We start from the raw sequence: 27,273 nt of genomic DNA, 5'->3' as shown, positions 1-27,273 counted from the left end.
CAAGGTGTGGCTGTCCATAAAGACACTCTATATCCTTTGGTAGAGTCGCTATTGTAGGCTTTATTCTTTTAAGTGGCCATGTAACAAAAAGAATATATAGCTTCACCATGATAATTAAAATAATTGTTTGATGGAATTGTTGTCCTGCTCATTGACTGTCTCCACTTGGTAAATGGCAAAACAAATGATCAGCTGTGCCTAATTACTGATCTGTATTCACGGGAGCTTTTGTAGCTGAGAGAACTGAGAGTCTGCTCAGTCAGATGCTTCACATGAAATGCTTTGCATCATGGCCCAGATCTAGGATGTCTAAGTGCCTAAAGAGTTGTGCTCACTTTCATGTGAATAGAAGTTTGATCCTCGTCTTATATCAGAGAGAAGGAAAAAGCAAAATGACTTCTAAGAAAACCTTCCTCGTGGTGCATTCTGAAAACAAAACTTTTCCACGTGCTTGGCAAACTATACTGTGGAGAATAACCAGACCATTTCATGGCTTCACAAAACCAAAGAAACATCCCTGTCCCAAGCACCTTGTAAAATTAGGCCCAAGATTTTGAATCTCCCCCACTCCAGCAATCATGTTGCCTTCTGAGGTTCTACCACATGAGCAAGGTAACTGAATTCATGCTTTAATTTTAGATGTAGGGCGATTTGCTGGGAAGACTGGAAATGGAAAAGGATTACTATTGGGAGTGGGAGCAAACTGATGATATTAATATTACTGAAAACTGGACATAGCAGGCAAACAGTCCTTATACTTTCCCTCTCATCAAGGATTAATAACCACAGCGCTGGAAGGCTCCAAAGGACTTAACTCTGCACAAAAGCAAGATGACTTGCTGGCTACAAACAGAAGGAGCAGGTTGCTCATGCCGCTATCTGCCCTCAAAACCATAAAGAGTTAAATTGCTGCATGCAGCTCCTAAGTATGCATGTGAAAATTTCTAAAACACGAGAGTTCACCATCTGGCTCCTGTTCCTACTGGGTATTTAAGGATGAAAAGAGAAACTGGAAAGGTAAATAGTGTACTGCTTGATGTGTTGATTTTCAGCTGAGAATTCTCTCTTCAGTTCCTAGTCATATTTGTCCATCTAAATGAGTGGGATTGACTGTGTCTTCCCAAAAAGATGGGGAAAAAAATTATCATGTAAGCTCTAGGAGAGCTGTGCAAAGCAACACACTGCCTAAGCTAACAGCTGAGGCAAATTTATTCTGGTCTGCATCCAGAAAAAGGACTTAGCCTTTCAGACTGTAACGCATGTGCTGACGGCCAGGCGGTTTCTCACACCCCGGGGCTCTGTGTAGAACACACAGCCAGGGTTAGCTGCCTTAGACTGAGATTCTAAAGAAGAGCCCAGGATCTGGGGCAAGTATCGCGATGACCTGAGAGGGTCAAGCATCAGTTTGCGCTGGGAAGTAAATGCTTTCCCAGCTTTAAGTGTGTCTGCCAAGCCAGGTTTTAGCTTGTTCTTTTTTCTTTCTTTTTTTTTTTTTTTTTTTCAATTTTCCCCTGGGTAGAGGTAGACAGGGAGCAGTGGAGGGGAAAGAGGGGTGCTGCTTTGCTGGTAGCCCCCTGCTTTGCCACTTGGGCCAATGTTTTGCCTCATTTGTGAAGCCAGGCTTGGACACATCCTAGACATGCCCTCACGATCTGATGCACTGGAAGGTCTCCAACCTGCCCAGTGATGACACCAATGCCATTTTCCACCCTGTGATGGTGTGTCCCCCTTCACTTTGCACATCTCATCTGTAGGAGACTGAGACTCAAACCTCCTAAAGTTCATCTTGGGGTATGAGCAGAGTAAAAAGCTGGTGCAAGGTGTGAACTAAAAGCTCATCTCCAACTCTGCTGTAACTGCACACACTCTTCATCACCCTAAACCCCCACGTCAGGGCCATTCACAGCACTGTGCTTACTTCTCTACCTGCCACAACACTTAAGGGTCACATAGTAGCTTGACCTGTGAGTCCTGATCCCTGTGAATCTCCCTTCTTTGTAAAAGGAGTTAAACAAATCTTTCATGTCTGGCTTAAAAATAAGCTGTGCCTTGAAGTCAACTATTTCTGCCTTTTTGGTTGTAGTTTTATTGAAAAAGCTGGTATTAACATATTTATATTTTTATTCAACAACAGTTAGCTAATTTGTGCAACACAAAGAATGCAGCCATGAACAACAGCTTTCAAAACAATCAGATTTACCAACTTTACCATCACTTACTCTACACCACTGAAAGCTCAAACTAAAAAGAGAAAGAAAGTTGGAAACGTTCACAATGACGATGTTAACTTTCCATACATTCAAGAAACCAGGAAACCAATCTGTAGTAGTGATGTCAAAGATAGGAATGGAACACTGGTCTTTGGAAGGCTTCTATTTGTTTCCTTCATGGTATTTTGGTTGGGTATTTCATTAGTTTTATAAAGCTCCAACGATATATTTCTTCATTTAATTTTAACATGTTCTTTTTGGTACCCAAAGCTGTAACACAGTAAGGTACTTCAAATTAAAAACAAAAAATTCTTGTACTAAGATCTGCTTTATAATAAGTTATCTATAGAATCTTACTTGAGAATGTTAAAAGCTAAATATATGTTTTTCAGTATTTCTAGCTGTAAATGCCAATATAAGCTGATAGCATTTTTTTTCTTTTTTAGCTGCAAAGGTTAATGGAGGAGGCCAAAAGTCAAAGAAATTCTATGACACCCTTGAAGCAGTAGGTTGACATTAACAAGTTTTCTATACAATTTACCACATTCTTAAACCTTTTTACAAGGAAAAAAAGAAAGGAAAGCAATTTTGTTAAATTTCCTTAGAATAAATATGTACATATACTGTCCACGCCTGCTACAGCAAACAGTATATTATAAACAGACATTCCTCATTCCCTTTAAAATTAACCTACACGTTTCATACCGTTCGTGTTTAGTGTGGCTGGAAACTGATGCACATGCGTTTGTGCTTCTACACACATAATATACAGCATTGATCTAGAAAACTTCAAAAGTACAGATTTCATGTGTCATGCTAAGATGTCATATAAAAGCTGTAGACTTTGTTTCTTAGTTCTTGTAAGCAGATTTTCACTCACCCTTTCTCCCAAACCAAAATATAAAAGTGTGCAGATCCCTTCATCAGTACATTCTCCACTTATCAAGAAATCAGTGCATAATGGCTTAAAGACCTTCTTTCTCTGAGGAGTTTTAATATGGGCAGATCAACAGGTCATCTGAGTTGTGCTCTTTTATTCGTGGTCTGAGGAGAAATCCTTTGGGATATTAATTTTTCTGCCAGAGCTATTAGGAAGGCAGCAGAACTTTCTTTTCCTAGATCAAGAGGATTCCCTGCCCACTGCACCATTCCTGAATAATTCCTACATGTGATACATGGATTGTATGTACCTTCATTTTCCATGTACCTCACTATTCACTTGAAAACAGAGATAGATCTAAAGGCATTTATGTGGAAGAAGCTTTTGGTTTCTCATATTTCTCCAGGAATAATTTTGTTGCCCAGCAGTGAACTTATTTAAAACATTGAAATTGACTTAGCAGTGCTACATCTCCCAGTACCATTCTTTTACTATTACACACACCTCGGCATTGTCTGTTTTCCCCCAATGCCAGGATTAAAATAGCCATGCTGCAGTAAGCAAACAAGGGACTTTACGAAGTGTCTAGCAGTGATGTGACTGTGTTGCCACTGGAGTCAACCATTCCCTTCAAGGACAGCACTTCTAGCCAAGGTTTCCAGAACTCCAATCCCCAAACAGTAGGATGGGTTTGTGTGTTAACTGCCAGGCTGTTTCTGACCAGACAGCCCCTCTGGAGTGGCAATACCAGTTTTTTTAATAGTCCTCCATGTGATGAAGATACTAGTTATTGTCTTAAACAGAGCAAAGAGATCTATGGAGAATGAACTTCTTAAAATAAGCTGGTTGAGTAAATATTCCAGCCTGTCACTTATTCACTCGGGAAGCTGGAGGACCAAGTTAGTGATGTGGATAAATAAATAAATAAGAAGGTGTTGTAAGGAAAGCATAGGGATGGGTGATACAGGGGAGCTTTTCACCAGCAGGGCTTCTGCATCCAGTTCTAACTGCCATGAGGCCCCTCTGATGTGCCACATGCTCTAAAGGGATGTGGCTATTCATTCACTCAAAACAGGCTCAGCTTAGTTGAAAGACAGGAAAATGTTACTGCAATAGAAAAAGTGAGGAGATTGAGGCAAAAAAGCTCTAACAATGTGGTAAATGCTGTACGCTGCAAAAGTAGGCAGTGCACCAGAACAGCACGGTCCTGTGAACCACTGAAACCCTCCAACAGACTGCTGGGAGCTGAGGAGTCTCAGCCCTTCTCAGGAACGCTGCCAAGGTGAATAAATACCCCTGTTTGTTTAAAGGAACCAATACAGACCACAGTACTGGATTTGCAGTCGTGCCTTTTACTCATACAGTTGCAGTGATGGAAAATAGTTGGCTTGCCACCAATAATGATACAGGCTGAGGGATGAAAGGATGCAACCTACAATCCCACCACAGAAGCCACAATTTTTGCGAAGATCACATCCTTCTACAACTCTCAAGAGGCTGGTTTGTAAATATAGAGGGATATTGATAAATCTAGTGCATTTCTGAGTTCACTTTATCCTGAAATATGTACAGATTGTTTGTCGCTGCTATAGCAATGATGTTCTCAGTTGGGTGCCACGCTGTGTGCAAGATCTTCTTAGTAAAGTCCAAACTGTCAACACTGATGTCATCTTTCCTCCGTTTGCCTCCAACGCAGACTCTCCGAGGCTTAAGAATAGCTCGTGGTTTACTGCTCTCTCGGGATGCCTCCAAGGTAACATCCCGCTTGGTATTTCGGTCAAACATTCGAAAAAAGTTGTTATATGCACCTGTCATTATCACACTGTAGTGAGAAAGAGAGAGAGACAGAGAGAGAGAAAGAAAACAAGGACTAATTAACAGTAGCTTATGGGAAGTCCACTACCATGACTGGATCGGGACAGCAGAGCTTTAACCTTAGTATCTCTTCTGGTTTCAGCTAGGAAAGAATATAAACCAGGATTTCTCCCAGTATTCCCCAGAGCCAATAGTTTTCTTTTACCAATGTTTTCCCCTTCCCTAAGTTACCCCAAACCTCTCATCTTGAAGCACGCACAAATGTCAGCACCCTGACATTATGAGGTCCCTCTCACAAGACAATAATAAGTTATTTTTAATTACCCTCCAGCTTTTTATGAGCATTTAAGGATCATATATTTCAGGCTTTTTTTTCTTTCTTCAGAGCCTTACCTTTTCTGACAGCTGAGATTTACCACAATCCCAGAAACAGTCTTTAAAATAAAATTTCCAAGTATTTCCAACCTTTTGATACAATAGCAAGATTAAGTACATAATTATGTATTTTAATAAGTATTTTGAGAAAGGTGATTTGAAAGGTGCTAAAAAATCACAGAGTTGCACAAATAAATTCTTTCCAGAATAAACTCTTCCCCCCACCATAGTCATTGAATTTCCAAGCCCAGGACATCATTAAAATTAGTATCTACGATATTTCTTAAAAATAAAGACATAAATAAACAGGTTTCAGTTGTCTCTCATATGAAGTTTGAAAGAAGCTTCAAGTGAGGATTTATTTCTGGGTCTGGGAGAAAGGGACAGAAAACATACCTCAATCTGTATAAGAATTACTCCATTAATCAGCTTGTAGTTTGAAATAATGGATTGCCAGTTGCCTCATTCTCCCAGTCCCTAGGGGAGGATATTTTGTCACTAACTTTAATGAATTCAGGATTTCATCCATGGCCCACAGGTTATTGGATTAGCATAATCATGAATTTCAGAGCCTTGTTTGAAAGCTGTGAACTTCTTCCATATCTGAAGCCAGGGCCACATTCTACTCCCCTGTCTTAGCCACAAATAGGGTGTTTTTCTGAATTTCCATTCTGGAAGGGGGATCCACCCCAAACTTTCGTGTCTCCACAGGGCAAGCTCAGGCAATCAGGAATTATTTGCCTTTCTAGCACAACCTGACAGAACGTATTTCCTGTGCTTGGCACATAATAAATTAACCTCCATCTCCAGTGACAGTTAACGATGCTTTAGCTCTTTGCTGTTGTTTCCCACTTAGGGGAATGTATGCCAAGGCACATACTGGCCAGGCGACCGTGGCATATGCAACCATGGGAGAATAAGGTATAAACCATACTCTGTTGTACAGACACTCACTAGCTGATTAGATTAGATGCTCCTGAATTCAGGAGCTGGCTTACACTATACGCACAGCCTCCAGCCAGTGTTGCCTTGATCTCATTAGGGGCCATTTGGAGCTACTGTAATACAAATGAATAATACACTGGAAAATGCACAAATGGGAGCTGTGTAGTTGACTGCTTTTGCACTACAGCTGCTGACTGACAGCAGCTTTGCTCACTTCAGAGCCACTGTAGGGTAACTAGAGCAGGAAAGCTTATTTGTACTTTGTGAATCACTAGCAGGTCTGCCAGCTCTATCCTGCTTCCCTGTTTGCTGATATCACACTGGAGTTTGATGACAGCTGATTCCACACTGAGCTTTTTGAAGCTCCTGAAGTGCTAAAGGAAACTGCTGCAAACGAGACAGGCGAAGCACAGAGACACAGCTTGTGCTCTCTTCAGAAACAGCTCACCTGCAGCCTTCACCCGGCTGAGGGGCTCCTTTCCTAAAGTCTGCAGGCAGCACAGCGTTGGCTGCACCGGTTTTCTGCTGCTGAGTTTGGGGATGGGCAACAGAGGCACTTGTCCACACACAGCTGCAGGCAGGTCTGGCAGAGTGCTGCCTCGCTGCTCTCCAGAGGCAGTATCTGCCTTTGGGTTGTTTTCAGAAAGGTTTCCCTTACCTTCCCCATCTACAAAGATCTGCCACAGTTCTGCTTAGTAAGGTACAAGTTAGTGACCTCACAAACTAAAAGCCAAAAGAGTCAGTGTGACAGCTTGATAAAACATATCCCAGATGCTTCAGAAAGCCTACTGATGAAGATTAGTGTCCACTTCAGAAGATGAATCAACAGCAATAAATCTAATGTTTCACTCCTTTCAAATCACCATGTTTTGTCATTATGGCTCCTGCTATAATGGTTATTCACAACAGGAAAAAGGCGAGGTTATTTCATATCTCAGCGCTAACATACACAACTTGTGATGCAAAGAGCTCAGCATAGGACTGTGCTTCCCCCCCTAGGCAAAAGTTTGAAACAGGTTCATAATGCTGGGGCACCCTTTACCATGGGCTGCAGAGCTGTGCTTCCCAGGGCAATGAGGAACATCCCTGCTGATGAAGGCAGGAACTGTCCGGGGAGCAATTTTCATGCAGGCACAGTATCAGTGCAACAAATACACAGAGCGATATACGTCAATAATCTCATTTTAGGAGGTTTTGCTTGCAGTAAAACTGCCTTGACAGTCCATTTGCTTTTTAATTTCTGGAACTCTCACATATTTTTAGAAGTCTGCTTTTTTTGGTTGGATTTACTGCAGTTATTTTTTTTTAACATATGTAGATGACTACTTTTTATGCTGGCCCTGTTTTTCTGCAGTTTAACGGCTCAGTAAAATATAGCATTATGTAAATGAGAAAGTGCCCAATCTTGTTCAAGGTCACAAACACAGATGGATTATAACCTTACCTGCTGCTTAAAATAACAATAAAAGAGAGTGAGAGCTAGATGTAACCATATGATTTATTCCCATTCAGGAAAATATAATTTACAGTAATGGAATGTATGTGGAGATTATTTTTTTAAAATATATGTATATGGATTAAAATTGTAGCTGAGTATAGGAAGAGTCTGTTCTGTATTTCCAGACTCTCTGCTCTGCGCAGCAGTGTTGTGATGAGTGCTTGCACAACACCTTTCAAGTGAGGCTGGCTCAAGAAACCAAGCTAAGTACCCCTCAAGACATTCCCCACACTAATTCATAGGTGTGTAAGGGAGCAGCCCTGAAAAGCTCTGTCTAACCACCTTTAATTTTCCTCACAAAGGAAGTTTACAAGTTGTGCCACTCACAGTCAGAGGTACCATCATCTCATCCACTCAGGGCTATTTAGGATGCAGAACACACTCTAGTGCATCCTGAGGAGCACCGTACCGGTAGCTCAGGCTGGAGCAAAGCTGCTGCTGGCCTGTACTCAGCCTAAACCCCTACAGCTACAGGCAGCACAATTTAAAAAAAAAATCATTTTTAAAAAAGGCAAAAAAAAGCAGGAAAAAACCCCAATGGCAGTGACATGGCTTCTGCTGCCTACATTTCATACACTGGCAACACCCTGTATCTGCAGGGCTCCCAATGCACTCACACAGCTCCTTGCTGACCTTCCTGTGATGCCCCACAAGGGAAACATGTTTTTCCTCTTTGCACAGTACTGCTGTACAGAGCACAAGGAGTACTCTGTGCTTCCTCCTTTAGAGCTTCTCCCAGTGAGGTCTGAGTGTTTCTGACAGTTCTTGAAATGTGCATGTTTTGAGTGGCAACACAAAATGCTACTAATTTTTTTCCAGCCTGCACAGACACTGGAGCATTCTTGCTTCTTAATGAGGCAATGTGAGGCATCTCTCTGCCCAACTTCATTCCTCATGTGGAGTTCTCTATGGCCCAAAGTTGTATCCATTTTTTTTTTCCTTTACAAGTGGGGCAACTGTATTCTCGCAGAAGGGCAAGAAGAAACCCCAGCCCTACTTCCATTACATTGACATTTCTTCTTAATCCATCCCTATTTGCTAGGCTGTTCTTTTTCTCTTTCTTCCCCTACAACCTTGACTTCTCCCCCCCCCCCTTTTTCCATTTCCCTCTATCCTCCCCAACAGTTTTTAAAAACACCTTATCTGCTTCTCTCTCCTGCCAGTCAAGTGTCCGCTCTAGCTACATCCTCTTCTCCCTGCTCTGTCTTGTCTCTTTTGCTTCACTCTATCATTTCCCTTTCTAGCCCAGCCCTCAAGGGCTTCGGGCTTCTACCCCTGCCTTCTCCTGTGGGCTGAACATGATAACCAGTAGTACCCCGATATATACTTTAGGGCCAGAGTTTTAGGGTTTACAACACCGCCCTAACAACTACTGATGGCTTCAGCATTTTTAGCATCTTAATACCTTAAAACATCTGGCTCTCCATATTTTAGTTTTGGTAACGACTCTTTGCTAAATGAAGTGCTTCAGTACATGGCTTTCCTCTCTAAAGATCTCTTTCTGTTTGAGGTCAGCAAATTCCCCACTTCACTAACCTCAAGGGCATCTGAAAAGGACTTCATAATTTGTACTAAATTGCAATGAGATCTTCCACAATACTTTTTAGGCATTAAGATTTCATCAAACATGTCAGCCACAAAGAATCAGCGTATCCCGGTCTTTCTCACATCTGTTATTCCCATACTGCATTCAGATTTCTTTATTTTAAGCTGAGCTCTTAAATGTCACCCATGTTGCAGCCATCCTTGCATGCAACAGTTTTTATCAAAATTCCATTCAGCTGCCTTCCTGGATTTCCGGATTTGTCCTGAAATTCTGGGGACACTAGCTGGAATTAAGGCTTGCTTAAAAACCAAACCATACTTGCTTCACATTATTTTGTTCTGTTTTTTTTGGTTTTTTGTTTTGGTTTTTTTTTTGTTTGTTTGTTTTAAAGTCTCCTTTATAACAATTTTGGGGCCAACTCTGGCCCAGATCTAGTTTCCTGACAAGGTGACCTTATAAGAAGAAATGATTGGTTCCAGGAAAACTCTTCAAAAACTTATTTCATAGGAATGAAAAATGAGATTTGTCACAACAAAGGAAAAGGAGGAAGCCCTGTTGCAAGCACTGGGGGGTTGCTGGCATATTGGGGAATTTTCCTTTACACTGCATAGTATGAAGCAATTGACTGTCCATCATAAAGAAGGAAGATCTTTAAACAACCTTAAGAACACACTAAGGATGGGATGTTATCCAGAGTGTCCAGGACAGACTGGAGAAGTGGGCCTGTGAGAACCTCATGAGGTTCAACGAGGCTAAGTGCAAGGTCCTACACCTGTGTCGGGGCAATCCCCATTTTCAGTACATGATGGGGGATGATGTGATTGAGAGCAGCCCTGTGGAGAAGGACTTGGGGGTGCTGGTTGTTGAGAAGCTCGACATGAGCTGGCAGTGTGCGCTCGCAGCCCAGAAGGCCAAACAGTGTCCTAGGCTGCATCAAAAGAAGCGTGGCCAGCAGGTCGAGGGAAGTGATTCTGCCCCTCTATTCCTCTCTTATGAGACCTCATGTGGAATAGTGTATACAGTTCTGGAATCCTCAACATAAGAAGGATATGGAGCTCTTTGAATGGGTCCAAGGGAGAGCTACAAAAATGATCAGAGGGCTGGAGCACCTCCCATATGTGAACAGGCTGAGAGAGTTGGGATTGTTCAGCCTGGAGAAGAGAAGGCTCTGAGGAGATCTTATAGGGACCTTTCAGTACCTGAAAGGGGCTACAAGAAAGCTGGAAAGGGATTATTCATAAAGGCTTGTGATGATAGGACAAGAGTGAATTGGTATAAACTGGAGAGAGGCAGATTTAGACTAGACATTAGGAAGAACTTTCACCATGAGAGTGGTGAGATACTGGCACAGATTGCCAAGGGAAGTTGTGGATACCCCATCCCTGGAGGTGTTCAAGGCCAGGTTGGATGGGGCCTTGGGAAGCCTGATTTAGTGGGATGTCCCTGCCCATGGCAGGAGGTTTGGAACTACGCGATCTTTAAGGTCCCCTCTTGCTCTAACTCTTCCATGATTCTATGATGCTATGACTCTATGAAAAAGTTTGAGACACTGGATTCAGGGCTGCGGCACTCCAAAACAGCTGTCTGGAATAAGACTGGGAATAAGAACAGGGGATTTCCATGTCCTTCCAAGTTAATATTTGACATGCTGAGCCTTGAGAACAAAATGATGTTTTCAAGCTCTCCATCATGGAGCATGCTGCCAGACAGGAATAGAGTGTTACCATCTCATCCACTGGGACCAGCCAATTCCACCTGATTAGAGTGAAGCATGAAGGATATTTAGTGGGATAAATGACAGGTCAGTAGGAAAGGACTGACTGAATATTTGTATTTGACTTCACTCATCTGCTTACAGTGTATCACTTAACATGATGGTATTCAGAAGTCTCTCTGGGAGGGTTCCTATAAAGCCATTCATTTGAAATCTTAAAATAAAAAGAATAGTAATTAAGGTATTCACTTACTACCATATAGAATTACCACTCTATTTTTTTTTCAAATGTTTTTTCCTGTAACTCACAAACAGAGAGCTAACTCTTAAAGTAAAACTGAAATAACAAAATAGGTATGATTGAGAGTGAGAAGAAAACAGTGTCTTGCAGGTTGTTATTAAAAGACCTGACTTCGGAAGTGAATGAAAAAAATAAATTAAATCGGTGTATAAATAGCAATCACATATTCCACATAGTCATGTAATGATGTATACACAATAAAGATGGCATGATTTTAGTGTAATATACTCAACTACAGATATCATGTGCTCATCTGGTTGAATTACTATAAGACCTCTGCTTGACTCCCTCCCCTGACCGCTGTTCTTGCCAAAGCACATAGTGATTAATGTGCCCTTCAGCAAACAAGATCGGGTCTGCCTGATTGTATTAGTTCCTCTTCATTGGAGTAACTGAGCATCAATCACGTTCTAATCAGAGTTCACGTACATTGATTTTTTTTGTAAACAGCCTCACCATCAGGTTCTATCATCACCTAGATTAACTCCATAGTAATGACAAAAACTAATGAAAAGTATTTTCACCTAAATAATAAACATGCTGTTATTTTTAACTGTATATTCCTGTCGCTTTAAACTGTCATTGTAGCTTTAAAGTCTGCAAAAGATAAAAATAACACGTTCAGAACTGCAGTTATTACTGTTATGCACATCTATTAATAATATTAATATTGTTCTGCAGCATTTCTTAAAAGTACCATTGTTAACAGGCATTGCTCACCTTTAGTAGTAGACCTTTTTAAAAAAATATATACCAAAATAATTAAATTAAGTGACCTTACTATTGAAATGCACCTTTTAGAGTTACTGGAACCCAAACATAATTTAAATTATGATCCATTAAAAAAAATCCTTGTAGTATGTAGCAAAAGAATACAATGCTTGTCATACACAGAAGCAAGAAGCTCAGAAGACTGAACGTTCATCAAAAGATGAACATCAGTGCTGATGCATTTGACTCTTAAAAAGAAACAACTAAATTAAAGCACATCTTTGTCTTTTGTCAACTTCGCCAGCTACTCTACTCAACAGTTTCTTTCAATCAAGAGCACTGCATTGTGTTTAGTGACATATTTGCTAATTGTGCACGACTAACAACGCCCCAGTGTCTGGGCATTACAATACATGAAGCCCTCACAGTCTAGTGTTCCCACTTGATAATTACTCACTGCACTGATCTTTCTGATCTGTCATACAAGAATGAAAATATTACACTCAGTTTAAATCCTGATATCGAATAATACTTTTATTATAACTATCCAGAGAGTGGTCTTGCCACATTAATGAGGACAGCAGCACTTCATTTGGCTCAGAAATACACCGGGCTTAGGAACACGTGGCTGTCTATCCTGTGCAACACACTGGGAATTCCCATCAAGAATAAGCAAAATTACTTTAAACGATCTGAAAAGCTCTGAATCTTTGTCAAAGTTTCAAAATAGATGAATGATTTGATTGTGTGGTTCTTCTGTACCAGATGTAGGCATGGATAAGCACCATCCATATTTCCAAAACAAGCTTTTATTTTGGTCTTTCCAGTAGGACCAAACTCAGGCAATAACCAGTCCACTGAGACAATCTTTTACTAAAATACCCATTCATGCATGGGTTTGGGAGGTTCACAGAAAAGCCCAAAAACCTGGACCTTCCACTAGAACTCCTGTGAGTCATTCCCACTTTCAGACCATATCAAAACCATTTCCACAACAGCTGGTGCCTAAGTTGCAATCTGGGAAGGATTTTGCCTAGTGTGGTCCAGCTATATCATTGTAAATGGCCAGCAGTTTGTATCACAGAGGATATTCAATGCCAAGTTAATCCTTGACTGAAAATACATTACCCTGGCATGCAGACGTGCAGAGATAATGGAAGTACACGGTTTCATTTGTGCAATAAACAATATAAGGTAAAAGTTCTATTTCTTAGTAAAGACAGAATCTCTCCATGGGGCAGGTACAGGAACTGCATAAAGGGAAGCAGCCCAAAGAGGAGATGCCCCTTGCACAGTGTACAGCATTGCACAATGTACAGCATTACACTTGACCTGCATTTGTGGAACACAGGACTGGAAGAGACCTTGTTCTGCACTTCCAAGTTCAGACACTTGCCATTTTATCCAATGTCTCATATAATTGCTCTCCCAAATTTCCTCAGCACCGTAACCAAAATAGTTGTGCTTCTTACGTCTCCAGTGCTCAGGACAGGAAGACTGCTCCACACTGTCAGTGACCAACCAGGTATGAACTCCTCTAATTTCCAAGATGTAACTACCCATTGTCACTCAATACCTATTTGCTGTTGTGTCATTATCATTCACATTTAGCTTAGCTAAATCCTTTTCCTCCCTATGTATACCTCCTTGATATACTTACTAGAAGCAAGTATAATCGTGGGTTCTTTTTTTGCTAAGCTGATCAAAACCAAACTCCTGTCCTGCCCTCTCTTTAGAGCTGCCATCCATTTGCCCAATTAGTTCATCCACCTTGGAGATAAGGGACAAGACAAAAGGTCTTTGAATAAGACCCTAACATGATGTCACCACTGCTCCTCTCTCTGCTGGATACCCCAGTCTCAAGAATCATATTTGCCTTTTTCACAGCTGCCCTACACTCCGTTCCATGGCCCCTGCCCAGTCCAGGAGGGCAGACTTGCTTCAAATATGGTGAGATGGACTGTTTTTCTCTTTCCCAAATAGGAGTCCAAGTGGTTGAAGGCACAGTTCCAGACTCTCAGCAAGTGCCAAGCTTTTGCCTCAGCTCTACTGAGCCAGGAGGCACCATGTGCCATTCAGAATTGGCTCCTGTGCTCTCTTTCACATGCATTTTGCAGACTGCTAATCCCTTCCATAGTCACTCAGTGTATGAATGTCCATACCAGTTGTTTCCAATTGATATGATGAAGGTCTACGTTTTCTTTTAAATAAAACCCTCACCTTGCACTATTCTCTTGCATTTTATCCATTTTTTTTATTTTCCTGTACAACAATCCTACTCCTCGAAGTACTGCCACCATTTGCTAACATTAGGGCATTAGCACACTGCATCCTTGCTCTCACTCTCTGACTTGTTGTGCCAATATTACTCATGAAAATATTCAACAAGATATTATGTGCAAGACAAAAACCAGGACCTCTCCTCCAGTGCACAGGGAAAGGCACTACTCTGATGGGGGCTAAGTATAAGAAGAAACTCTCATTTTTGTCAGTGGGAAGGTTGCAGCAGTTCGTAGACAATCAGTGGGTGCCTGTGACTGCCTTTCCTTGCTCCCTGTTTCCAGCAAATAAACGGGATTTCTGAGGCAGCTCACTGTAAATACAGGACCACACAAGCTTCCTTAGTGTGTTCAGAGACTGTGCAAGTTGGCAGCATTGTTTCTAACTTCTGCAGCCTACTTATGGTGAAAAAAGACAGAATTTGAAGTTTTTTTTTGCCCTAGGGCATAAGTGAACATTAACAAGCACCATGTCTAAGGAAGTCAGAGACACAACTGCACCAATATCCAAACATCTACCAACCTGAACACTGGTATGTGAGGATGTAAGTTGACGTGGAAAATAACCACGTGTAACATTTTACTTTGTGATTGCTCCCCATTATGTGGAAGCTCCTTTAGTAAATGAAGACAGCGATGGACATAAGGATGGATTACCTGTCTGATCCATTCCATGCACACTCAAACTTGTCAAAGATGCAGTCATTTTCATAGAGGGAACACAACTTGCTTCTAAGGTAATCATGGACCTGTTTAAAAGAAAATAACTATTGATATTCTTTAAACAAAAGAAAATACAGAATTCCACAACCAGTCCCCCACTCTCTGCTTTATCTCCCACGTTCACTTTCAAAATATATTGCACAGATTGGTAGCTTTGCAGGAAATACTGTGTTTAAACTCTAAAGAAGCTATCTGTGTTTTTCCACAGCCTAATTAACCAGGTGCTACAGAATTATTGTTGCAGGAAGGCATGAAGCATACCTCCCTCAGCAGGCTGCAGACCACCCCTCTTCAACATATTTGTTTCCTGCTTGGGTGATTTTCTCAGCGCTAGTCTAATTCCCAAAGACATTTCACCAGCTGATACCCTAGATGGGCTAATTAATGTGCAAGAAATCTAAGTTAAATAGTAACCAAAATGTCATATTCCAAGATAAGTGGCTCTAGTAAAAGAACCTGTGGTGTATAGTATTTCATACATTTGGGTAAAGTATTTCAGAAGACAAATACAGTGCAAAGCTGCAGTTGCAGAGGCTGAAAATTAGAACACTATTTTAGCCCAAAGATATTTCCTATTCAGTTGAGACTTAAAAACATCGTAAATTCTCACGTACATACTTGAAAAGTGGGACTAACCAGCAGAAGACCTCTCCTCTGGGTCACACACCACTACTGAACAAGAGTTATCATAAAAAGTCAGTTCTCATGCGAACTGTTTCAATCCACTGCTGAATTTGATTAGTCTTCTTTCTGGATGATTGGTTTAATTCTTCAAGGAAATAATTAGCTAAAAAATCCCTGCCTAGATGAATTTACTAATGCACTTCTACTCCTGATGTTTTCTTCTAGTTATTGTAGAAACTGTAAAACAAAGTTGTGTGGATAAACTTGCAGAGCACGCATACCAATCCAACAGTTGAGGGGCATAAACTAGCTCTGGCATACAGAGGTACTGGTTCTTGCAAGTCCAGGGAGACTGTTTCTATTCATGGATGCCCAGCAACCTCCTCTGGCCTGAGGCCACAAATATTTCTTCTAGCAAGATAACTTCTGTCAAGACCACATGAGGGACAACGACCTTTAACTTACATTTTCTTTAAACTAACCCATTTGCAATAGCCAAACTGTACAGTATCCTAAGAATTGTAATGTTAGGTTATTAAGGATTACAAATTTCAGTCATGGATCAATTTTCATTACTAGATGAGTGAACATTGAGCTGTATATCAACAGGTAATATCTTATAGAGCAAATAATAGGCAAATGGCAAATGCAGATAAAACATTTCACAATTAAATGCATTTACCCTCACGGTGAGTAATAAGTCAGAACACTTTTAGCACTAATGCAGTTTCTTGCACCCTCTGTAATTAAATCCTTCCATTTTCTCTTTATTTAAAGGCTTTTTGTGTTAGCAGTGTAATTTGTTACAGAACTGGAGTTCTTTCTTTTATCATCTTGAACAGCTCCAACACTTGGAAGAAATAAGAAAGGTTAGATAAGGCAGGAGAAGGAAGCAGATTGCATTTGTCTCATTGACTATCATTTCCACATCTTCCTCTTGTTACCCCTTCCAGCTGCCATCTGTCATGGCCACTGCCATGTATACGCTCTTTGTGAAGTGTCCAACTCCACAGCTTGGATCTGTGCCTTTCTATATCAGCTCTGTCGAAAAGCATTTTGCAGTTCCCCTCTCAGATTTCTTACTGATCTCTTCAAGGTCTCAGCTCCCTTTTCTTGGCTGACTGTCTGGAGACCTGCACCACTGTCTTGGACAACCAGCTTCCTCTTCATGTGGATCCTTTGATTACCACATGTGACCACCTTCAGACCTTGAGAATTACTATGAAAAACTAACTGGAAAAACCACTCAATTTTCACCTTGTTTGCATGTTCATCTGCCACTACCGATTGAGAGTAAAACCAGATTTGCCTTGTCTGCACGTACTGTTCTTACCACATATGAACAGTACTTGAATCCCAACCAAATTAATTCCTAAATAATTACAAAAGACATTCTCCATTTTTTAATTGCATTGTTACAGGTCAGACCCTCATGGAATTACCGCGTAATTCTGTGTTCTAGACTAACAGAAACATGACTACATAGGGAGCTATTTCATTGGGACTGCTGAACAGTCACAACCAGGAATTGCACTGGTAAGCCACACATTACCCCATTCCCTATGCAACAGATCTTACCAACAGTGGACCGAGCTATTATCAGCTATGAACACATTCACCTCTGTTTGCTGATTGGTACAGCTCTGCTAGATTAATACACCAGCCAGCATCAGAAGAGCATCCCATTAGGCATGGCTCCCTTGCAACTTGTGAGCACAGGCCATTCCATTGTATTGCTCTTTTAGGGCTGCCCAGTGCACCATACTCTGTCCTTTTTTCTTTCGCGTGAAGCATAAACAGGAGAAAATCACATTGAATCAGTCAGCAGACAGACAAGGTGTTTCAGCAAAGCTGCTCTATGTAATAGCATTCTTTTAGCCACAACATTGATACGGAAAAGGACTTGCATGAGGAATTTGATTATTTTTGTGATACTAAAATTGTAACCCGATAAAGAAGCAGTACAGTTATGGACTTTGCTCTTTCCTACAACCCTGAGGGGAAACCACCTGCTGTGACTCTCCTCATAATTCTCTCAGCTAGACAATGGCTAAGTGGCTACCATGCAGTGGGTGAAATGAGAAATTCAATCTTTTAATGATATACATGTCATCATAATTAAGTGGATACATAACTGAAGATGTTAGGTTTATTTGTTGCCTTTGGGTGATCCATGGCACAAAACTTTTTGAGAGATTTCCAAGTTTATATATGAAATATGCATATCTGTGAGAGACAGATACCTCTAAGGCAAATTATTTAAAGGAGTAATTTAAACCACTTTTTCTGAAGAACAAAATTCTCTACACTCAGAAGCTGAAAAACATGAAAGGTTCCCCAGAGCAGCTGGAGCATGTGAATCTTAGGCAGTCTTGTGCTATTGGCTTCCTAAGGCCCTTGAGATCCAGATTCTCCTTCAGTCCACTGCAATCCTCAGCAATGCATCTGTATACTCTTTAAAGGTACTGGATAAGTATTCAAAAATGAAATATAATCCATAGGTTAAAGTAAGTAAGGAAGAACACTGTTATATTTGCAGATGGTTTGTTGTGGGTCTGTTTTTTTAAGCTTCTGATTGCAGTAATCAATACTGAAAATTTTACATTATACTCATTTTTCCCACCTCAGCATGGAAAAACATGTTTTAATTGGCCCCATTGTTGGGTGTCAGACTGATTTAAAGGTGGCCAGCTTGTTTCACAGCTACCTACGTGAGGAAATAGAAATAGATGTCAAAGTCAGGATGAACAGGTTGGCTTGACCAGCTATCCCTCTTCCTGATCAAAGTTGACTATGCCATTAGCAAAAGCATGAAATAATAAATTACCTAAGTTCCTAAAATCTGAGATGTGATTATGTTATATAAAACACAGTCTCACCCTTATCCTCCCACTCCATTTTCACAGCATATCAACATTTCAAACATATTTAGCATTACAAGTACTGCCATTTTAAGAGCAAAACCAATTCTATAGCTTTAAAGGTATACAGGCTCAGACTTTCCAATATTAACAGGAGACACACTGAAGAATATCCACCAAAATATAATGGGCACATTGGAAAACACTGGAGCCCACTTTGTCTACTAAACACTAGCTAATAAATACCTCCAACATTACTGATGTAAAATTTCTGTTGTTCTGACAGGTCATGCTACCAAATTCTCATTACATGTAATTTAATAACCAATATTAATTATAGTTACTCTGAACTACTGTTCCCCATCTGCCGTTATACAGACACAGAAGACATGGGATTGTTCCAGCACTGTCGTAGGACTGTCTCTACGTAAGCAGTATGAGCCAGATGAATGACATTTTTCCTACTTTGCATACTCTTCTATTGGTAGCCTAACAGTTTCTTCTCATTGCATTTTCATAACAAGCATTTTCTGCGTCAGACATATTTTCCTTCTTCCAGGCAGAGTAGAAAAAATGTAAGCTCAGTCCTCTATTGCCAAACAGAACAGATGTCAGAGTAAAAACTCTGTGCTGGCTGGAGCCACCGGCATTTTGTCTGGATAATATTACAATGAATTCAGGCAACCAGATGCGTCAGTCTGGCATACACAAACTGCTGCGTCAGTGGTGATGTTAGGGTTTAACACTGATTGCTTCTAGAACGAGGCACAAGGGAGAAACACACAGATGAAGTTTCAGGAAAACTTTTGAAATGACAAAGGTGTAAACTTTGAGCAGTTCCATTGAGAGCAGAATGCTGGGCAACTCACAAAATCGTTTCCTCAGTTTATTTTAAATGTTAATAGTGAAATGTATAATTTGAAAACAGATGCCACAGTGGAGAGGTGATTTCCCTTGTTAGAAGCACCATTTCTTTTAAGAGCTCAAACCACAGTAAGTGTTATCCTGACTCCTCAGGCATTATGCTTCCTTTCTGATGCTGATGAAATTGCCCTTTTCCAACTACAAGGATGCCACTACAAGGATTTTAACCCCTTTTGTTTGCAGCTGCCTTAGAGAGCTGCTTCTCAGACCAAGGAACTAGAAAACATTCAGGTTTTGAACAGTGAGATGCTTTTATATTGTTGCACTTCAAGACATAGGAGATACCCACCTGGTATGTTTCTACAGGCTTTGTTTCCATGTTCAGATCCCAAACCTTGACAGTGAGGTAATCTCTTGTTAGCATGTATCTACCGCTGTGACTGAATTTGACATCAGACACTGAAGAGATAATTTCTGAAAAAAATGATCTGTTACTGGGGTCTTCTGGTTCTTCATAAACTGTTCAAAGAAAATGAAACAAGAGAGAAATTAGAATGCCATAAAAAAACATTCTGAACATTCTGTTTCATAATCAGTACAATGGAATTCATTCTACCAATGAATGTGATATAGAATTAATAATGTGCTCAGCACTTAATTAATTCTTTTACCTTTGCATAAAAATACAAACGGCCAGCTTTAAATACTACAATAATTAACCTCAGAGCTTTATGTCCAAAGCATCACTTTGGGAAAGCATGTAAATATACCAGTTAGTTGACTACAGCTTCCTATAGCAGGGCAGTTCAATTATGGTCATCCTTTCTGGGGTCCACGTTTTGTTTCCCAACACATAACCAAAATTGAGGTGTCCATGTTACATGAAAGGTGTACACATGGTCTCGTGATGATCTTGGCATTTCTGAGTAGGGTGGTTTCTCAAAGCCTGCCCTGGTTGCCAGAACCAGGTGGCCAGTCTGCAGGGTACTCACTGATCATGTCTGAAGGAATCTGAGACTAAACATAAGAATTTTGAAAAGCAATTGCAAATTGCAATTACCTCTTCCTGAGAAGTCAGCAGAAAATAGACAATGATTTACCATGTGGCTCCATGAACTAATTAGTTGATGTGCAATTGCTGACAGTTCTGGGAACTCACAGTACATGCTGGTTAGCTGTTCTATGCACTGCACAACCCAACAACGCAGGGTATCATGAAATATTGCTTATGGTACCTCCATACTGGGAAATTATAGAATCAGGATATCAGATTGGAAGGGATGTCAAGGATCATCCGGCTCAACCTTTCTTGGCAAAAGCACGGTCTAGACAATATGGCCCATCATCCTATCCAGCTGAATCTTAGAAGTGTCCAATGCTGAAGAGTCTACTGCTTCCCTGGGGAGATTATTCCAATGGCTGACTGTTCCCATTGTTAACAACGTTCCTTGTGTCCAACTGGAATCTCCCCAGGAGCAACTTGTACCCATTTCACCTCAACTTTTCCCTGTGACTCCTCGTAAAAAGAGAGTCTCCATCTTCTTTGCAGCCACCCTTTAAATAATGGAACATGGTGATAAAATCTCTCCCAAGAACTTTTTTCTCAAGGCTGAACAATCCAGTTCTCTCAGCCTTTCCCCACATGGCAGCTTCCCAGTCCTACGATCATCTTTGTGGCCCTTCACTGGACCCTCTCCAGTCTGTTCACATATTTTTTTGAATAGTGGGGACCAAAACCAAACACAGTATTTCAGGTGTGGCCTGACAAGCACTAGTAGAGTGGGATAACGAATTCTGTATCTCAGCTGCAATGCCCTTATTGATGCAACCCAGCATCCTATTGGCTTTCTTTGCCAGAGCAGCATGCTGTTCACCAATATTGAGCTCTTTGTCCACCAGGATTCCAGGTCATTTGCCACAGAGTTGCTCCCCAGCCATGTATATCCCAGCCTCTGCTGCACTCCTGCACTATGTTTTCCCAGGTGATAGACCTTACACTTGTCCTTGAACTTCCTAAGTTTCTTGTTAGCCCACTCTTCCAGCCTATCCAGGTCTTCCAGCGAGGTGGCTATACCTTCTGAAGCGTCCACTTCCCCATTCAGTTTGGCATCATCAGCAAACTTCATCAGGCTACACTTGATCCCATCACCCAGATCACTTATCAAAACCTTGGACCTAATATTGATCCTTGAGCGACCCTACTAGTGACTGGTTTCCAGTCTGAAAAGGAGCTATTTACCACCACCCTGTGGGTGCAAGCTGTCACTCAATTTCCCACCCACTGCACAGACCACTTGTCTAGACCATAACGTATGGATTTCTCTAGGAGGAGGCTGTGGGAAACTGTATCGAAAGCCTTGAGGCAGACAATGCCTACTGCATGCCCCGCATCAACCAAGGTCTTACTTGGTCTTAGAAAGTGATCAAGTTTGTCAAACATGATTTGTCCTTAATGAATCTGCGCTGGCTTTTCCCAATAACATGGTTCATTTGTCTTGTGATAGCCCCCAGAAGGATTTGTTCCATAACTTTCCCAGGGACCGAAGTAAAGACTGATGGGCCTATAATTTCCTGGATCCTCCTTTAAGCCCTACTTGAAGATGGGGGTGGCATTAGCCTTCTTCCATTTTTTTCTGGGACATCCCCCAGTCTCCCTGACTTCTCAAAGATTATGGAGAACAGTCTCACAATGTCATCAGTCAGCTCTCTTAACACCCTCGGGTGGATATTGTCAGGGATCATTGATTTGTAGGAGTTAACTCCCATAACAGTTCGCATATCAACTCTTCCTTTACTGACAGTGGGTCTGTGTTTGCATTTACCTGGGGCTTTGTCCCAGGGCCTCAGCCCAATAGTGCTGGCAAAGACAGAGGTGAAGATCATGTTATATAAACGTATATGTTGAAAACATCTGCCTTCAGCTCTTACATCTAGGAGATTTGTCATCCCCATTCAGCTGTACATAATTATGATACTGAATGTCTCACATTGAATTGGAGGAACATGAAAGAACTGGAATTAGCAGGCTCTACTTAATTTGTTACAAATCTACTACTCATGAAGGTCTGTTCATCCTTCCCCCAAGAACCTGCACTAACTCTAGTCCTACCTACCAGGGGCCTAGAGTAACTCCATAGCCTTTCTGCAGTCACCTGTGGCTCTGTGATTCAAACGAACTTACATGGTCAACTTTAGTAGAAAGGCAGGTTTTTGTGGTCTTTCAGTTCTCAGAAAAATCAGTAGGGTTTTGGCATCTACGTCTAGAACGTTCAATTGGCAGTTTGGTGAATGTCATTTTCAGGTTTCAAAAGCAGGTGAAGAAAAGCCTTGTGATGTGATATGAAAACATGCTGAAACTAGAATAACTTTTTACTGTCAGTCAAAACAGTTATTTTGTGTAGTCCACTGGACACTTCTCTCTCAATTAATTTATCTATGACTATGATTCAGACTGTTAAAAGCAACAAGGTTACCATTTCCATCAGGTGAAATAATGTTCTGCTGAAAGATAAGAGTGCGTGGGCAAAGTATGTGGGGTAATACAAAAAATTATGGGCAATTTTCTTTGAGGGTGGGCAGTGGAATGCAGCCAGGCATGCACATGAGAACAAGGTCTATATTTGAACATGTACCGTATACCTAAATGGTAATGAACTTTAGAAAAGGGGAAAAACTTTTCTTTTCAGACAGACTGTAAATGAACAACTTTAAATAGCTCTTAAAAAATTTGCCTAGACGTTCTGTAAAGCAGGTATTTTGTAATTATCCTGTCAGATTTTCAATAGAAGTCTGATGAGCACAAAGCAATTATCATTTCTCATACCTCTTCTCTCTAATCTGTCCAAACTATGTACTTGGCTGGGAGAAATTTCATCCTCCTAATTAAGAGCATGAAGTTGCTATTAAAACCAGAAAAGAAAAAAAACACCAACCCCCAGACTAACTGAACTACACCTTCATCTACAGCTAAGAAATATTATCTTGGCTTTATGTGTCTCATCCAACTCCCAGTGATTGGAAGAGGAGTAATATTTGTACCTGTATACTCTGTACTTTGTTAATTAATGAGATTAAACCATTTCATCCCTTATCTGCACTGTTTATTGCTTTCTATCCTTACTACAGTAAGTATTAGAAAGACTTAGATTAATTAACTGCAGAAATTAATGCAGGCATGAAAGCCTCATATCACTACAGAAAAAAAGATAGCAGTAGAAATTTTAGTAGCAGCAGTTCTTCGCAGATAGTTTCTATGGTCAGCATAATCAAGCCAGGAAAATCATTACAGGAAAATAAGCAGCAGCTCCCAGTGTTACAGAGAAAGCTTAGCAACTAACAGCATATGCCTGAGTAACCAGAAAAAGGCATTGGCCTCAGGAAACGAAGGTGAGGAATGTCCTTGGGTCTCAGCAATTTCTGGTTAAGCATCACCATAAGGTTATGCATACACTGCAAAAAAAGCATGGTCTTCAATCAGTTTGGCTAATACAAGTTGAGTAATTGGAAACAGGACAGCAGTGACAGCCAAGTGACTTGGGACTTCGGTGCAGGCAAGCAATTCAAATTCAATCCTAGCCTCTTCAAGCTGCTAGGAGAAAACATAGTGTTACCCCATCATTTGCAAAATCAGATTTGCCAGCCTGCACTGGAAGCATATTTTCTGATCATTACATTTAGACTTATCTTTTGGAGGCACTCTTATGCCAAGGGACAATCAGCACCCAAAGCACAAGACTTTAAATCTAGCTTACTTTTCTATATCAAAATAAATATTTTTAGACTAAGACTTAGTACCAGAACTTTACTGAGATTCAATTACAAATTTCATCATACTTCTCAATCAATTTCTTGATTAACTTCTTAACAACTAACTTTTGCCATGAAAAAGGGTATTAAACTTTCATTAATATTGTTCCTGATAGCCTCCATGATGCTAATTATATGAAAGACACAAAGCTACTTGTCTAGTTGCAAACTACTGAACATAGGAATGAGAAATGGTGTGGTGTGCTGAGCTTTCACATGACACTGCTCAGATTTAAATATGACCTTGATGGCAGGACTATGGAATAGGGAAATATCATGTAATCACAGAGGGAAGACGATCATTTCTCCAAGTACAGTCAGTGTTGCAGTGAGCTTCCAAAAGAGATGCCATTTCAGGCCCTTAGTCCACATAGGTAAACTGGGAAGTCTGCTTAGGGAAATAAAAATGTTCAATCCCTTTCTGCACAACTTTGTGCTCATAAGATAAATAGCAGGGTAGGTTTTCACAGAAGTAAGTCCAGACTTTGGGGAGAAGGATAGATTGGGCGAAGGATACTTGCCAGAGCACTGCTTTCCCAAATCCTGAAGAAAATCTTCAGCATAAAAATATGCTGCTCAAAAGAAACGGCAATCTGCTGAAAAACAAACTCTCACATTTCATAAAAAGAAATTCTTAGTGGTCCCTGAACTTCTCTGATCTAATGTAGACATGGAGACTATTCTTCGAATCAGTGGATAAAAAAGGCATCTCTAAGGTCTGCATTTATTATGCTGCGATACACGCAGATGTCTGAAGTGAAAAAAAACAAACCCAACCAGGAACAGCTAGAGTGGGTGGGAAAGCTCATCTCGCTCAGCTTCCCTTCCAGACACTGGCCAAAAGAAAGCAGATGCCTTAGGCAGTACCTACAAAGAGTGTGGTGCACAGGCATGTCCCACTAACATCGTTGTGGCTTTCATCAGCACATCAGTTGCAGTCTGGGTGTTGTATGTGCTGCCACTGCAACTTCTCATGTACTTCAATATGGGCCTGATTTCACATACTTGAAATCTATGCATTTTGGGATAAAACATATCTAATAAAATAAAAAATGAAACCCAAACTAATCCTCATGTTTGATTCTAAACAAGAACTAACGGCTGAAAAAAACAGAGATAGGCATGTGAATGTAACCTTCCTCATATATCTTGTTTCTTAGTTTTACATTAATTGTCAAAAATGTCTGACAATGTGTAGACTGGAATGTCTCCCTTCACTCAACACACACCATACAAACTGCAAGGGCCACGAGATACGAGTGCTTGCTTTGAAATTCCACTATCAGTCTCTGAAGAGACTTGGTAGACACCGATACTACCTTCCTCTTCAATTTTGCCAACTGTCTTTTGCTGCTGTATACTTCAGTTTCCCAAATATGTCACAGGGAAAGAGGTGACATAGGAACACAGGAAAGTGATAAATCAAATAGCACTACTGTGCACACTCCACTGAAAAGTAGTGAGTAGATTATAACTGAACTATATTTTAGGACTCAACCATCCACTGTCGCAACAACACTCCAAAACAACTCAGCCTCAGAAAACATAAAATGTCATGTTCCCATAAAAGGTTTTTCTCCCTGTTTCCCCCATTTTCAATGTTGCACATTTTTGTTGGAGTTACTGGTGTTCTCCAGATTCCAGCAACACTGAAAATTAATACTTTTTTTGCTGTACAGAGCTCCAATCATTACAGGGTGTAAATACTAGCATATGTGAACTTTAACAAAAAATAACAGTAATGCTAAAAATGGCTCATATGGTGAGTGCAGTGTCAGAATCCAATATGGCATACAAAATCCTGTATTCCTCCTCAAAATTTTTGTAACAAAGAGTATTCATGATTCTCTTCATTATACTATAGGACTCTGCGTAATGCTCCTGCTGAATTTTCAACATTTCTTCCGCTCCTCCTTTTCCTCTTATCGTCGTTTTTTTGTCTAAATGAAAAAAACCACCACAAGCATGCACAGCACTGCTGTAAGGCAGATGGTTCCAAAATCAAATATAAATAATGTTTTTAAAAACACAAAGAAGAATGATCTGTTTAAAGGGAAAGCAATAACACTATGTGAGATAATATGGGGCAGAGGTTAGAAAAGGTATCTGTCTAATATAATGAAAGTTTATCTGAAGATACTTTTTATTTTTGACCTGAATTTATAAGTTCATAATGGATTGATGGGATAAAAGAAATGTCAACTGTATTCAGCTAAACAAATCTTTCATTGCATTTAAAAAGAGAGAAACACAGAGTACAAGCTTTGATAGAATTTTGCTACCATGGCCTAAGAACTTGATGATAACTTCAAGGGTTTACTGTGAAATATCAGTAAAAAAACCAAAGAGAAGCAGAGAACTAGAAAAGGAGAAGACCCTTGATGATGATAACGCTGCTACTCCTTAAGGCATAAAGGCATGAACCTTTAAAATTTCTGTTACCGTTAACCAAAATCAGAACTACAAATAAAACCAACTTTATATTGTTACAGACCTAAATATATTTTAAAATAAAAGCAGAGATGAATCATGCTCACATATACTGCAGAACATGTGATTATCTGCGGGGGGAACAAAAACAAAACAAGGGAAAACTTGAAGATGAAAGCTTATCAGTTCTACAGATTTGGTAATAGATTTCATCATTCGTAAGATAAAATTATAAGCAGCCTTAAAAAGTTATTCCCTATAGCAGAAAAACAAAGCTTCTTCTGAAGCTATTTTCTCTCTACTTACAAACAGTAACATCCTAAAGCTTTTTTCCTAGATGATACTGTTAATAGTTTGTATCCTGTCCTGAGATCATTTGGTTTTACAGAATTTACGTGCTGTCACTTAGATTTAAATCCTTGGAAATCCTGCACGATGAAATAACACGCTCTCTCTCCCTCCAAAGACAACTAAAGGATGTAGGAAACTGTCCAGTTCCTGTTCAAGGTTCGCAGCTACAAATGGGTGAAGGCAGTTTTAGGAACACTGGAAAAAGAGGCAATGTGGTCAATGAGAAGATAAAGGACCATAGAGGCCAGAGTCAGCAAAGATGCTGAAATGAGAGGGAGTACTTTTTCTTTTTTATTATCCAAGCATGCAGTTAGGCTGAATTCAGGACTTATTACAGATA

At 40.4% G+C, this 27,273-nt stretch overlaps 1 protein-coding gene across 14 annotated transcripts in view; it reads right to left on the bottom strand.

Moving 5' to 3' along the window:
* Nucleotides 1-2,376: 2,376 nt before the first annotated feature.
* PPP2R2C (protein phosphatase 2 regulatory subunit Bgamma) overlaps nucleotides 2,377-27,273 on the bottom strand; it is a 199,484-nt gene continuing 174,587 nt past the window's right edge. For all 14 annotated transcript variants that reach the window (XM_054065194.1, XM_054065200.1, XM_054065196.1 and 11 more), the window contains 3 exons: nucleotides 19,696-19,865; nucleotides 14,932-15,023; nucleotides 2,377-4,912 (listed from right to left, as the gene is read on the bottom strand). In XM_054065194.1, coding sequence (XP_053921169.1) covers nucleotides 4,621-4,912; nucleotides 14,932-15,023; nucleotides 19,696-19,865 — 554 coding nt within the window. In that variant the 3' untranslated portion in view covers nucleotides 2,377-4,620. The remainder of the gene's footprint in view (nucleotides 4,913-14,931; nucleotides 15,024-19,695; nucleotides 19,866-27,273) is intronic.

The sequence above is a fragment of the Cuculus canorus genome, chromosome 4 (genome assembly GCF_017976375.1).
Source record: "Cuculus canorus isolate bCucCan1 chromosome 4, bCucCan1.pri, whole genome shotgun sequence".
Lineage (NCBI taxonomy): Eukaryota > Metazoa > Chordata > Aves > Cuculiformes > Cuculidae > Cuculus > Cuculus canorus.
This window is presented reverse-complemented; position numbering and strand designations above follow the sequence as displayed.